Consider the following 14,904-nt stretch of genomic DNA (forward strand, 5'->3'; position numbering starts at 1 on the left):
GTTCTCACTAGCATAAAAATAATAAAAGTCATAAAACTTTTGTTTTTCTATAAATATTTTTTTAGTTTGTTTTGATAGATATATAATTTAGTAGGGAGCAGGAAAAAGAGTCGTTGAATAGAATTTGTAATTTCGTGTTATTATTGTGTTTGTAGAATTTTGAAGTGTGCATTTTAAAAATGTAAAAAACTACACATTTTGTAGATTCAGTGCGGAATTGTAGTGAGTATTTTTTATAATTTTAGATTGAATTTATACGTGCGTTGGTTAACAACCACTGTAACCTATAAATTTATTTGTGAAGCTAATTGATTTCATATAAAACTTTTTCAATTGTTTTTATTTAAAATTTCTTATTTGAAACAGTAAATAAAAAAAAGCAAAAAAGAAAATTTACAAATTTTTTATCTAAAATTTGGTACAATAAATCTTTTCAGACCTGTTACTTAATTAAAATATCATTTTCAATAAATTACTCATATTTTTTATGTATTATTTTACAGTAATTTGTTTTACAAAGAAATGCCACGTCTTCGTGGAAGAGCAAGAAATATTGGTCGACGTACTCGAAACGCTCAATTGGTCCACGATCATCGATTGAATAGAACAGTTGAAGAACACTTGACGGATAATGTGAATTTAAGAAATCAAGTTGCATCTTCACGTGAAAATGAAAATTCAGAGCAACGCAATCAACGTCTTCGTGCAAATGCATTAAGACAACGAGAGACACGCCAACGAGCGACCAACGAAAACAGAGAACGTGACCAACGGCGAATGCAAGATAATCGAGCATTGATACGAGCATCACTTAATCGTCTTGCATTTGAATATGACCCTGAAATAGACTATTCGTCACATGCACTAATCTTAATCGGTAGTATGGACAACGAGTGTCAATATTGTCATGCTTTAAAGTACAAAGGTGAATCAGCTGGTTTATGTTGCGCATCTGGAAAAATTTCACTTCCACCGTTAAATCCACCACCGGAACCTTTGAAAACATTATTAGCTGGAACCGCATCTCAATCGAAATTGTTTTTGCGGAAAATTCGTAAATTCAATTCTTGCTTTCAAATGACATCATTTGGAGCAACAAAAATTGTTCATAATGAGGATGGTCGTAATTTTGAATCTACATTTAAGATTCAAGGTCAAGTGTACCACCAAATTGGTTCATTGCTTCCAATGCCTAATGTCGATCCAAAATTCTTACAAATTTACTTTATGGGCGATGAGGAGCAGCAAACTCATACACGATGCGTATACAACCATTTAGAGCAGATGAAGGAACGAGAAATTGTCGACAATTTGGAAACGTTCTTGCAAAATCATAACCAATTGATACGATTGTTCAAGACTCTTTCCAGCAGACTGCAGAACGACAACTACGCCATTGTTATTAAAGCAGACAAAGTGCCCTATGGAGAGCACGCAGGCACATATAATGTTCCAACTGTTAATGAAGTTGCAGTTGTTATGGCTGGTAACCCATGTGAACGTCGAGATATTCGCATATAACGCAGAGATAATACAATACAAATAATTCAAGACAATCATCGTTCTTACGACGCACTGCAATATGCATTGATATTTTGGGAAGGAGAAGATGGATATCATTTAAATATTAAACAAAGGAATCCAACAACAGGCACAACTTATAGATTATTTTATAATTTTTTTTAACCAATTATTTCTGTTTATCTTATAAATAGTTTTATTTACAGGTGAAGAACTAATCAAGAAAGTTAGTGCGATGAACTTCTACGCATACCGGTTGATGATTCGTGAAAATGAAGATAATAACATTCTCCGATGCAGACAGCTATTTCATCAGTACATTGTTGATATGTATGTAAAAATCGAAAGTGAGAGATTGCGTTATATAAAATTTAATCAAGCGAAACTTCGTTCTGAAGAGTACATTCATTTGCGTGACGCCTTAATCGGTAATGTAGATGCAACGAATGATATCAACAACATCGGTACCGCATATATTTTTCCATCATCATACGTTGGTAGTCCGCGTCATATGCAAGAATATATTCAAGACGCCATGACTTACGTACGCGCATACGGCCGACGAGATCTTTTTATCACATTTACGTGAAATCCAAACTGGGATGAAATTAAAAATTTGCTGTTATCAGGTCAAACATCGATGCATCGCCATGATATCATTGCACGTGTGTTCAAACAAAAATTGAAATCCCTGATGAAATTGATTACACATCACTCGGTATTTGGTGAAACACAATGTTGGCTTTATTCTGTTGAATGGCAAAAACGAGGTTTACCTCATACGCATATTTTGATTTGGTTGGTGGACAAAGTACGCCCAGAAGAAATTAACAAAATTATTTCAGCGGAAATTCCAAATCCGAATGTTGATCAAAAATTGTTTGACATTGTGACTACTAATATGATCCATGGTCCATGTGGTTCTCTCAACATGACGTCACCATGTATGGATAATGGAAAATGTACGAAACGTTTTCCTAAACCATGTCAAACTGACACTATCACCAATATCGATGGTTATCCATCTTACCGTCGAAGAGATGTAGACAATGGCTGTCAATCATATGAATTGCGTCTATCAAACGGTGTAAGAGTTGACATCGATAATCGCTGGGTGGTTCCATACTCACCATTGCTGTGCAAAACCTATAAAGCACACATAAACGTTGAGTTATGCAGTTCGGTGAAGTCTATCAAGTAGATTTGTAAGTAAGTTCATAAGGGCAGTGATAAAGCTATATTTGCTGTTCAAAATGTAAATAAGAATGACGAAATAACACATTATCAAATGGGACGATACATAAGTAGTAATGAAGCTATTTGGCGAATTTTTACATTTCCTATACATGAAAGGGACCCTGCTGTTGTACATTTGGCTGTGCATCTTGAAAATGGACAGCGTGTTTATTTCACAGAACAGAATGCACTACAACAAGCTTTAACAGCTCCAAAAACAACTCTTACTGAATTTTTCAACCTTTGTAATCGACAAGATATTGTTGGTGAATTTGCAAAGACATTAATGTATACTGATGTTCCTAAATTTTTTACATGGAATAAACAATCAAAAAGTTGGGAACCACGGAAACGAGGCACTCCAGTCCCAGGATTTGCCGACATAGTTATGACAAATACTTTAGGACGATTATATACAGTTCATCCTAAGCAACGCGAATGCTTTTTTCTGCGTTTGTTATTGGTTAACGTTCCTGGACCGACATCCTTCCAATACTTGCGAAAAGTCAACGGTACTTTATACGGCACTTTCTTTGATGCGTGTCGTGAGTTACATTTATTGGAGGATGATAACCATTGGGACCTCACACTTGCAGATGCAGCACTGAGCTCATCTCCACAGCAAATTCGTCAATTATTTTCAATAATATTGACAACGTGTTTTCCGTCTGAAGCATCTGCTCTGTGGAATAAATATAAAGACTCAATGAGTGAGGATATTTTGCATCGGATTAGAATTACTAATCAAAATCTCAGTATTGAATTCTCCGCAGAAATATATAACGAGGCATTAATAATGATTGAGGATATTTGTATTCTTATTTCGAACATGCCGCTCATAAATTTTGGCATGCCAGCGCCAATCCGCCAAGCAGCAGATATCATCAACAGCGACGTTCAACGTGAACACCAGTTCGATATGACTTCTCTGGCTACTTTTGTTGCTAACAATGAACGATTGCTTACTGCTGAGCAACGAAATATATATGATCAAATTAACGTGTCAATTGCAGCACAACAAGGTGGATTTTTTTTCTGGACGCACCAGGTGGCACTGGTAAAACATTCCTCATCTCACTGATACTTGCACGCATTCGATCTCAAAATCATATTGCATTGGCAATTGCTTCATCAGGCATTGCAGCAACCTTACTTGATGGTGGACGGACAGCGCATTCAGCACTTAAATTACCTTTGAATATTCATACCAATCCCGAAGCAATGTGTAACATAAAGAAGCATTCAGGCATGGCTGAAGTTTTGAGAAAATGTAAAATTATTATCTGGGATGAATGTACAATGGCCCACAAGCATTCGCTTGAAGCTCTCGACAGGTCCCTAAAAGATATCAAAGATAATACTCGGCTTTTTGGTGGTGCTCTACTGCTGCTGTCAGGTGATTTCAGACAAATATTACCCGTCATTCCACGTGCGACATATGCGGACGAAATAAACGCATGTTTGAAAGAATCTTATCTGTGGCGAAGTGTCAGTAAATTATGCCTTACTCTTAATATGCGTGTTCAACTTCAAAATGATCCATTAGCGTCAAGATTCTCCGAACAACTGTTAGACATTGGCAATGGTAAAATTCAATTGTATGAAGATACACAATATATTCGACTCCCACAGAATTTTTGCAACATGGTGCCTACCAAAGAGGAGTTAATAAAAAGTATCTTTCCAGATTTGCCACATAATTATACTAATCATGCATGGCTACGTGAGCGAGCTATTTTAGCCGCAAAAAATTTAGATGTTGACGCAATCAATTTTAAAGTACAACAATCATTGCCTGGTAGTGAAATTACATTCAAATCGATTGACACTGTTGTTGATCCTGATGAAGTTGTCAACTATCCTGCCGAGTTTTTAAATTCACTGGATTTACCTGGAATGCCACCCCATAATTTGCGATTGAAGATTGGTTCACCTATAATTTTGCTTAGAAATTTGAATGCTCCGAAATTGTGTAATGGCACGCGACTGGTCATAAAAAAAATCATGGGTAACATTTTGGAAGCCACTATTTTAAGTGGAAAATTTCAAGGTGAAGTTGTACTTCTACCGCGGATCCCAATGATTCCTTCAGATTCGCCTATACCATTCAAACGTTTGCAATTTCCAATCCGCTTAGCTTTTGCTATGACTATTAATAAGTCACAAGGTCAAACAATGACAATTTGTGGCTTAGATTTAGAAAACCCGTGCTTTTCTCACGGTCAATTATATGTTGCGTGTTCCAGAGTTGGAAAACCCTCGAATTTGTTTGTGTATGCTCCTGAAGGATTAACCAAAAATATTGTACATCTAATGGCATTACGATAACTTAAGTTTTTTTTAATTGAAAAAATATATCTGTTATAAAATAGTTTAAGTTTTCACTTTTTTACCTTTAATTAAAATAAGTTTAAGTTTTGATTTAAAACAACCTCTACATTTAACTTCACTGATAGTATACACATACTCACACGCTATCGATTGGTCGAATTGTGATAAGATATATGTAATGACGTTAGATAATATGATAACTTTTTAATAAAAATTTGCATCAAAACGATCCAGATTGTTACAGCTTATTCAAAAAAATTTGAAATTTTCCAATTAATGACGTGTGTACAGGACATCGTCTGTCGGGTCCGCTAGTTTTACCATAATTTTAGAGAGACAATTCTAACAGTGTACTTCATTATATATAGTTTATTTAACTTCTTTCAATGAGCTTTTCATGTGTATTTATAATGTATATTTTCTGTTAAAATTTCTAAATCTTAAATTTCGCTCACGAAATTCTTCATTCGTATTTGTATTTAATTATTGAAATCTCCCTTAACATGGTTTTGTTAGCATCCCTTAACAACGCATGCATTTATCTTTCATTACTTAGATTTCACACAACATATCCATTCAATAAACTCTTTATATATAATATAACACGGTTCCAAGCAGATCACCGAAGTCAAGCATCACTGGCTACGGTCAGTGTGCGGGTGGGTGACCGCTTGGATCAGTCTGCGTAGAGACCGAGGGTGTGCGGTATTGGTCCTCGTTAAACTGTGCTACCGTAAAGTGCTCGACTTCGCGTGCAGGTCATCGGGATACCGAAGCGGGGGTGCCATTCCCTCTTTAGAGGATCAAAATTGTGATGGCATGTCTTCGGATCATCCTCAGGGGTGTTTCCCAGACCGTCGCCAATAGCCCATTGTGCAGCTCTAGTGCGACGTAAATGAACTACAACAATCATATATATTTAATTATATTATTTGAATTTCATTTAACGTACTCATTTCTCGTAACTCCTTATATGGGTTTTACTTTACTATTAAAATTTCACTGGAAAAACTTTCCCTAAAGCTTTTCATATTTATTTATATTATATTATTTTTAACAACATGTGAATATTATTCAAAATATAAAGAGTAGCGCTTTGAGTTTATTTCTTGTTAGTCCTGAAAGAATAAATATCTCATTATAAGGAACAGAATATGGAACGACGTCACACAAAAAGTTTTTTTATTCTATTTTTTTTTTCAACAACGAATCTAATGTCTTAACTTTTGTGCCTTATTCTAAATATCTTTCAAGCTGTTTGCAACATTCAGAAGTTCAAAAAAAGAAATGAAACTTGGATGATTTTTTAGAGACTAGAACGCGCTTAACCAAAAAGAGAATTTGAAACAAAATTGAATTCTCTTCTCTTTTTTTTTGTTTATTTCATCATTTTTTTCTGCGGCATCCATTGCAATTTTCGAGAGCAAACAAGGCTTAAGAAAAATCACTTTTCTGAAGAACATTTTTCTCACTTTTTGTTCGAGAAAAAAAAAACCACCTATTAACTTTTACTTCGGAAATATGCTGAAATAAGCGACCAAACCAATTTCGTATTTCTCTTTGACTTTTTTTTTCAATTCTATTTTGATCTGTCTTAGGGAATAGAATCTATCTTGAAAAGCTTTAACACAACTTCTTTTAGCTTTCTTTTAGCATAACTGACTTCTAAAAAAAAATCTTGTCTGAGAATAGCTTTGACTTTGTCTTTCGATATCAAAACTCTAAACCTTCTATTTTTTATTTGACGTTGGTAATAGAAATTACCTACATAAAATGGATATTTCCACGCCCTTCTTAGTTGCGCATTAAATATACAGAGTTTACTGTTAAAAATAGTCACAATTTAATATATAGGCGAGTAAAGCAAAAATTTTAATAAAATCTTTACAAAAATCACTATAAAGAAAGGCGAGGTTTAAAACAATAGAACCTAAATGGTTTCTGTAGGAAAATTGAGAAGAGAATCCGGGCGAGTACCAGAAACACCTTCCATTTTTAAACGGCTAGTCAAACTGGTTTCGATCATTATCTCACTTTCGTCACTTTCATTCATTTCGTCAATTCATTAGATTTTAAGAACTTTTTCGTTTTTTCAACACTTAATTTAAATTATAATCAAATACTTTGTTTTTTTCACACAGAAATTAAAATTTAATACTTTTCCAGAAATTAGAATAGTCATAAACGATGAAATAAGGCACGTTTTTTGAACAGAAAAGAAGGAAAGCAGAAAACAGTGAGATGAAAATATATGTAAAAAAAAATCTACAACTCCTGGAGGAAAAGTAATTTCGATTTTTTCTTTTCATCCCTTTAGAAGTGGGTTTTGAATTTCCATTTTCTTTCGATAAAATAGAATGTTCTACTGGACATTCATGGGAAAACGCTGACCGTTCTAAATGCAAACGAATCACTCCAAGGTTTATTGTTACCTTCATTTTATTGTGAAATAATATTACATTTACTCTAATATGCATCATTAAAAGAATTTTTGAGTAGAAATGTTATCGTCATTTTCAGCTGAGTTCAACCATTATTTTAAGCATTATATCCAGAATGAATTGTATCGTAGTTATTGCAATATTATTCTCAAACTCTTGTTGAAGTAAAATCGTTGTTAAAGTAAAAAAGTTTTACTGGGCTGTTTTTCTTTACGCCATTTTATTTTTACTATTTTTTTAATTATAAGATTTTAAGAATTCTTATCAAAATAGATAATAATAATGGAATATGAGATTTTAAACATATCACTTTGATAGAACGAGGTAGTTAATATAAGAGTGGTTGTTTTTGTTATTGATGTTTTTAGTTCAATTTTTTTTTTATTAAATTTCATTTTAAAGAAATTCTTTAAATCTTTTATTATTTAATGAAACAATTTTTACTGTCTCGCTTATTTTTTGTTGTTGTGATAAACAGCAGACCCAATTTTGGGTCTATGACTACTGATGTTCAACTCCGTTGCCTTGTAATTTTGGACCGAATACAGAAGACAAGAGAACTCATGGATCAAGTATTGGGAGAAATCGTTTTTCGTGGAGGACATTTTGAAGGAACTAAAACGTATTTCCATTTGAGAGGAAAACCATGAAAACCTCCCACGGTTAGTTTGACGACAAGAAGACTCTAACCCATGATCCATCTACCACTGAGAGTATTTTTACGTCAGCACTGTGGTCAGAGTGAGCCGGGGGCATAATTGGTATCAACCAGCCATTGCTGGAATTCAAACCTGGTTTAACTCATTGGTAGGTGAACGCTTTATCCCCTGAGCCACCACGACTCTTACTGTTGCGACTGTAATCATTCGGGAAAAAAGGATCGCTATAGAATATAAGTTATTTGAATAATTTCAATCTATTTTATTTGTTTTCATATTTATTAGAGAGTTTTTTATCGAAATTTTGGGCGGATGTTGAACATGCTCATTTTCAACCGACAATGCACTTATATTCCATATACTATATCTATCATTGAAAAGTGGTAAGATATAAAGATAAAATTAAAGTTTATTTTTCTTATTTTAGCAACCCTTTCGAATTTTCCAATAAGTTTATTTTAATATCCATTGTGTTATTGTAAGAGAACACATATTTCCTCAAAAATAGTTATAAGATAATATGCATCTACCTACCGTTGAATCGACTTTATAAACACAATCTGCAAGATAGAGTATTTGTACTTTTCAAGCTGTATTTCACGGCTTTTTTTATGACTGTATCATTATTCTTTTTATGCCTGTTATATTATTTTTTATGGGGGAATAGCGGTTTCTTTTCAACGGATATGCGCTCTCTAAAATTCTGAATATGTGGCTTATCATTGAAATACTTCCTCTCGCATATGTACTTAAATGATAATTTGTATACATTGCGTACAGTATCTTTGTTTAAAGAATAAATCGCTCTTTCTTTTCGAATGTTATTTACTCACCTTGTACTTCACTGTAAAGATTACATGACAGGTTGAAATATTATGTCGAAAGGTATATGAAGTTTACTGATTTTTTTATTCTTTATGTTATAAGATATCGAAAATATATGCAACATCAAATAACTTTTATTCCCCAAAGTAGACAAAAGGGGGAAATTTTGTTTTCGGTTTCGTTTTGACGAAGTTATCCAAGCTTAACTATTATTTCTTAACTATTATATTCACACTAAAACGTCAATAAATCGTTTCTATTAATATTGACTACGATTCACGATAAAGAAATAGTTTTTATGACCTGAAGTGACAACGCGATGATTCATGAAAATACTCAAATATATAATAATGCTTGTAAAGTACGCTGAGAAAAAATGTATGATCAAAATTACCAGAAATTTTTTCTTGTTTTTAAATTGCTGCTTGTTTCTGGCTCTAAGGAAACGCCAAAAAGCGCGATAAATTTTTCCAAAGCGCTTTCGTAATGTGATTCTAGTAAATTTTGCAAAACAAATGTGGTTTTATAATCTGTGATGCATTTGGTAAATGTGGTAAAATTAGGTAAAACTGTCATGATGTCGTAGAAAACTACTTATTTGAAACTATTTAACTGATGAAATTTGTTTTTTAGTTTTGTGTTTTTACTAAAAAGAAAATGTGAGATAATAAGAACTATAATTTTGAGAACTTGAAATTCGGGTGAACAATTACAATATGAGGAAAGGGAAAATTACCTGATGAATAATTTAAATACTGTGTATTTTGGTCTTTCTTACCAGAATTATGTAGTTGTTGTTTTTTTTACCAAAAATTTTAATACAATGCTGTAAGATAATTTTTCTTTAACTTTTTTCTCAGTGTGGAAATAATTTCCTTTTTTTTTAATTCTCTTCCATAATGAATGATTTTACAGTAAAAAAAAGACGCTTCAAAAATTATTGAATTATAAAAATTTACCCTTTTTCAATGACCGTGCTTTAAAAATGGACCCTATTATATGAAATATTTTACTGTAAAAACTGACTCGTCATAATATTTGCCATTTCAATATTGGAATTTTTTTTAAATTCTTCCTTGAAAATCGATGACGTCAGTAATTCCTTATTTTAACCTTACAACTTCTTACATTCCATGTTTTTATTCACAAAAATAAAATGTTATTTTCTCTCAATTCCAAAAACAAGATTCTGGCAAAAAGTGCCTCATTCCACAATAGTTTTAAATTCAGAAAAAAATTGGAGTTGGATTCGTTTATAAATTCAAAAACTCAGGATGTTCTCAAAAACCGTACCCTATTTTCACAAATCTAATTTACAATTTCAAAAAAAATCTGTAATAATCCCTATAAAAATTTCACCGAATGGTCGCATACTAAATAGTATATCATGTGCGAATACGTTTCGTGTGATAATACAATGCTTTTAAAATAATTAAGATTAAGAATAAATTTGAAATTTATAATTATTATCCAGTACCTTTAAGAGAATACCAATTTTATTTCCATAATATTTAAATGTTATAAAACGGGTTTAAATTATTCCAAGACAAGAAACCGTAGTTTGAAAATTATTTACTTTGAATGAAAGCTAATTGAAAAATATAGCTCTTTATAATACGCTACTCAAATTGAAGAAAATATAAGCATTTTTAAACCTGTTTCCTTTTTTTAAGCTTAGTAAGATCAGCCGGAATACCCTGAGGCAAATTAAGTCCTCGAGTCATTTAAGGTAGGTAGTTCATTTACGTCGCACTAGAGCTTAACAATGGGCTATTGGCGACGTTCTAGGAAACATCCCTGAGGATGATCCGAAGACAAGCCATCACAATTTTGATCGTCTGCAGAGGGGATGGCACCCCGCTTCGGTAGCCCAACGACCTACACGCGAAGGCGAGCACTTTATGGTAGAACAGTCTAACGAGGACCAATACCGCACATCCTCGGTCCCTACGCAAACTGATCCAAGTGGTCACCCACCCGCACACTGACCGCAGCCAGTGATGCTTGACTTCGGTGATCTGCTGGGAACCGTGTCTTACCGATCAGTTCACTGCGGGACTCGAGTCATTTAAAAAAATTTTTAATAACACTATTTACTGAGCCGTGATAGTACAACGGATAGACCATTTTTCTTCCAATAAAGTGAACCCGGTTTGAAACACAGCGATGGCTTGTCGATACGAATTCCGCACCTGGCTGGCACCGATCACAGTGCTAACGCAAAATATCTTTAGTGGATCATGGGTCAGAGACCCATTGCCATCAGGCTAACCATAGGAGATTTTCATGGCTTTCCTCTCCATGTAACGCAAATGTGGGTTGATTCCATCAAGAAGTCCTTCACGAAGGAAAATTTCAGCCTCTACTTAATCCAGGAGTTCCCTTGTCTTCTGGATTAGGTTCAAAATTACAAGGCTATGGAGTTATTAGCCTCAAATTTAAATTTGAGTCAGCTGCTCAACGGCGGTTATAAAATAAAGTATAAAATGTCTAATTTGTTTTTATTTTATTTTTTTCTTTAATTATTACTGATTGGAGCGGTGGTGGCATAGGGGAATGATTGCGCGTCTCCGAATGAGGTGGCCCAGGTTCGATTCCTAGTTTTGGCTGATCGAAGTGAATTCTGTCCCCGGATCGTGGAGACCACAGTGCAAACATAAACTATTCTGAGTGGTAGACGAATCATGGGTTAAAATTTTCTTGCTAACGGTGGTTGGTTTTCCTTCTTTTCCTCACCATGTAACGCAAATGCAAGTTAGTTCCATCAAATTTCCTCCACGAAGGCTAGTTTTTCCCAATGATTGATCCAGGAGTTCTGTTATTATCTGGATTAGGGTCAAAATTACAAGGCTACAGAGCTAAGCCTCGATAATCGTAAACTCAGCATTGGGTCGACTGTTCAACGGCTGTTATAAGATAAAATGCCTAACTTATATGCTATTTACAATCGTAAGATAAACAAATGGATTTTCAGGCTTAGCATGCGGAATATTTAATACACAGAATGAAAATTGGATGAACAGCTTTTGAGATTACGACTGGAAATTGAAATGAAAAAATATGGTTTCAAAGAAACTGAACCAAAGCTTGGAGATTTGCATGAACTGATTATTTCACGTGTTATATTTTAGTCGTTGTAAATCGTCCAGCATTTTGAATTTTAACAACACAATGAACTTCTGAATGTACGAAAATATTATCTTTTGAGCAGATACCCTTCATACTCTTTTAACATTATGAAACATTTTCAAGACAAAATACAGTGTTTTATTTTTTCAATACAAGAAGCATTAGTTTTAATCTCATTTCCCGTCGATGTAAAATATCAGTCAGCATTACATATTTCTCCGCAGTTTTCGAAGTTAAAATTCTATTTTACATGTAAAAGTAGAAATAAATGTGCCAAATGCAATATGAATAGCGTTTTCACCACAAAAGAGATTACATTTATGGTTCATAAACAAAACCACAAAATCAATATTCAATCAAATTCACTTGGCGGAAAGAGACAATTCAATTGGATTTTAAATTCGCACGATACGTTTTCAGAAATATGCTTTTGATATATTTTTTTGCCAAAAATGCACCATAATCTCGTTAAATATATTCCAACCGTTACTTTAATATGCAACTGCAAATACATATTTGGATGCCATAAATAATACATGCACTGAATGAATTTTTAAAATAGATCTTACTTTTCAAGATATTCGTGAAATAATGCTTATTTTCATATCTTTTGAAATGGAGTGATCTTTAGCAAAACAATATTTTTAGCTTCTTGGGTTAATGAAACTTCTGTGAAAGTTATTTGGCAAAATAAATATGATAATATAACCCCTAGGTCTTGGTAATATATCAATATATCGTGAAATTTCGATTTTATTTTAAGAATTGCAAAAGGAATATTTTAAAAATTGTTCTTTTATTTTATTATAATTGCTAGGTAGATAAGTAGGTACTTTATTTACGTCACACTAGAGCTGCACTATGGGCTATTGGCGACGGTCTGGAAAGCATCCCTGAGAATTCAGAAGACATGCCATCACAATTTTTGTGAGGCCACTTCCTCTACCCATGGTACTGCTCAGTAGCCGACGACATGACATTCGATTCACAGATTTCCAAAGATTCGATTGCACAGCACGTATATCACATTTTTCTTCTACAGCAAAACAGAAGTAAATATCTCGCATTTGATTTGTTAGGAGAATGTCAGCAGAAGATGCTCCAATTTTAATGATCCAATCAAATCCAATGCTCCTGCAACATCATACAGTAAAGAAGTAAATATCTCGCATTTGATTTGTTAAGAGAATGTCAGCATAAGATGCTCCAATTTTAATGGTCCAATCAAATCCAATGCTCTTGCAACATCATACAGTACAGAAGTAAATATCTCGCATTTGATTTGTTAGGAGAATGTCAGTATAAGATGCTCCAATTTTAATGGTCTAATCAAATCCAATGCTCTTGCAACATCATACAGTACAGAAGTAAATATCTCGCATTTGATTTGTTAGGAGAATGTCAGCATAAGATGCTCCAATTTTAATGGTCCAATCAAATCCAATGCTCTTGCAACATCATACAGTTTATTTTTTTCTTACGAACGAATATTCCCGTTATTTGTTGAAATATGTCGCCAAGTCAAGGATTCAGTAAGACTACGAAATTATACTCTATTCTTAATAATTCTATGACATATATCGTAAGAGACAGTGCGAATTAAATTTCTGTATGACATGGTCAAGGCTTTTATGTTGTTTTGAAAGCATATTTGCATAATTTGATAATGAAATAAAATAGAATTAACTCAATCGCGGATGATTACTTAATTCCTACACAGCAATGGTAATTTCTTAACTTTACAATGTAGTATAACCTTATTATCCACAATTTTAGCGACATTGTGATTTGTAGAGAAATGTTCTCGCTTATGCAGTTTGAAGCTCAAATAGGAATAGGGCAGATGTAACTATCAAGACATATAAATAATTCCAGACGATATAGTGTGAAGTTAAAATATCAAGATCTAACAGCACTACGATCCAACTACGAATAGTATCTAAATGAAAATGGGGTATATTTTGTGCTACGTATGAATTAAGCAAAAGAACATGAAAAAAGAGCAAATAAAGGTGCAGCAATGGATGTGCTAAAGATTCTGTTCTGTAAAACAAGAATCATCGTCAGTGTCCGGGCATAATCGAACTCATTTTATAAGCACAAAATTGGTTCATTTTCGGCCACAATTTTTTTCTTCTTAACAAAACTGAAACTTTAGCACAATGTCTATTTACGTATCTTTTGTGTGTGCTTGATTCAATTTGCTTTGCTTCATTCAAATTGTATTATTTAAACTTCAAAATGGAAGCATGTCACATATATCGTGGGAACATTGAACTATTTCTAAACGAGAATAGGATAAGCTTTGCGCAACGTATGAATAAAGTACAAATAAAGGTACACTTTAAAAAAGAAAAATTTGTTTGAATACATATTCCTCAGTGCGCTTAGCGGAATATATCTCTCCTTTTCATAAAACCTACAGAATTTTCTTCCTTCTCAGCCACGATATCATTAACGCCCTCGTAAGGAAACTTTTATGGTCAAGAGATTCTTAGCTTTTAGCCTTTATTGCAAGATTATTTTTAAGTAGATTCTGAGGAAGATTCTTGTTTACGAAACGAAAATTATCGTATGTCCATTTTCTTATGTGTGTGTTACTTACTTTCTTACTCTATAAATTACAGTCTGTTCTATTTTGAACATGTTATAGCTTCGGTTATATAAACAAGTACTTTCATCAGTGACTTAACAGAAAATGAACTTATTTCTCTGTTTAGACTGCGAGGAACGCTCTCGTTTATATATAAACAATGGGCTAT

At 33.4% G+C, this 14,904-nt stretch overlaps 3 protein-coding genes across 3 annotated transcripts; all 3 read left to right on the top strand.

The window, feature by feature from the left end:
* Positions 1–522: 522 nt before the first annotated feature.
* LOC139426177 (uncharacterized) lies at positions 523–1,521 on the top strand. The gene has a single exon (XM_071183969.1). The coding sequence runs from the start codon at positions 523–525 to the stop codon at positions 1,519–1,521; it is 999 nt and encodes a 332-aa protein (XP_071040070.1).
* Positions 1,522–2,809: 1,288 nt separating this feature from the next.
* Positions 2,810–3,838, top strand: LOC139426178 (uncharacterized). Its single transcript, XM_071183970.1, has one exon. It carries the CDS (start codon positions 2,810–2,812, stop codon positions 3,836–3,838), a length of 1,029 nt encoding a protein of 342 aa, XP_071040071.1.
* A 167-nt stretch (positions 3,839–4,005) lies between these two features.
* On the top strand, positions 4,006–5,085 carry LOC107438515 (ATP-dependent DNA helicase PIF1-like). Its single transcript, XM_043043029.2, has one exon. The coding sequence runs from the start codon at positions 4,006–4,008 to the stop codon at positions 5,083–5,085; it is 1,080 nt and encodes a 359-aa protein (XP_042898963.2).
* The last annotated feature ends 9,819 nt before the right edge of the window (positions 5,086–14,904 follow it).

This window comes from Parasteatoda tepidariorum, chromosome 8 (genome assembly GCF_043381705.1).
Source record: "Parasteatoda tepidariorum isolate YZ-2023 chromosome 8, CAS_Ptep_4.0, whole genome shotgun sequence".
Classification (NCBI taxonomy): Eukaryota; Metazoa; Arthropoda; class Arachnida; order Araneae; family Theridiidae; genus Parasteatoda; species Parasteatoda tepidariorum.

Excerpts from the sequence above, each read along its gene's own strand:
- LOC139426178 (XM_071183970.1), top strand. The coding sequence starts at position 2,810 with ATGGGACGATACATAAGTAGTAATGAAGCTATTTGGCGAATTTTTACA.
- LOC107438515 (XM_043043029.2), top strand. The coding sequence starts at position 4,006 with ATGGCTGAAGTTTTGAGAAAATGTAAAATTATTATCTGGGATGAATGT.
- LOC139426177 (XM_071183969.1), top strand. The coding sequence starts at position 523 with ATGCCACGTCTTCGTGGAAGAGCAAGAAATATTGGTCGACGTACTCGA.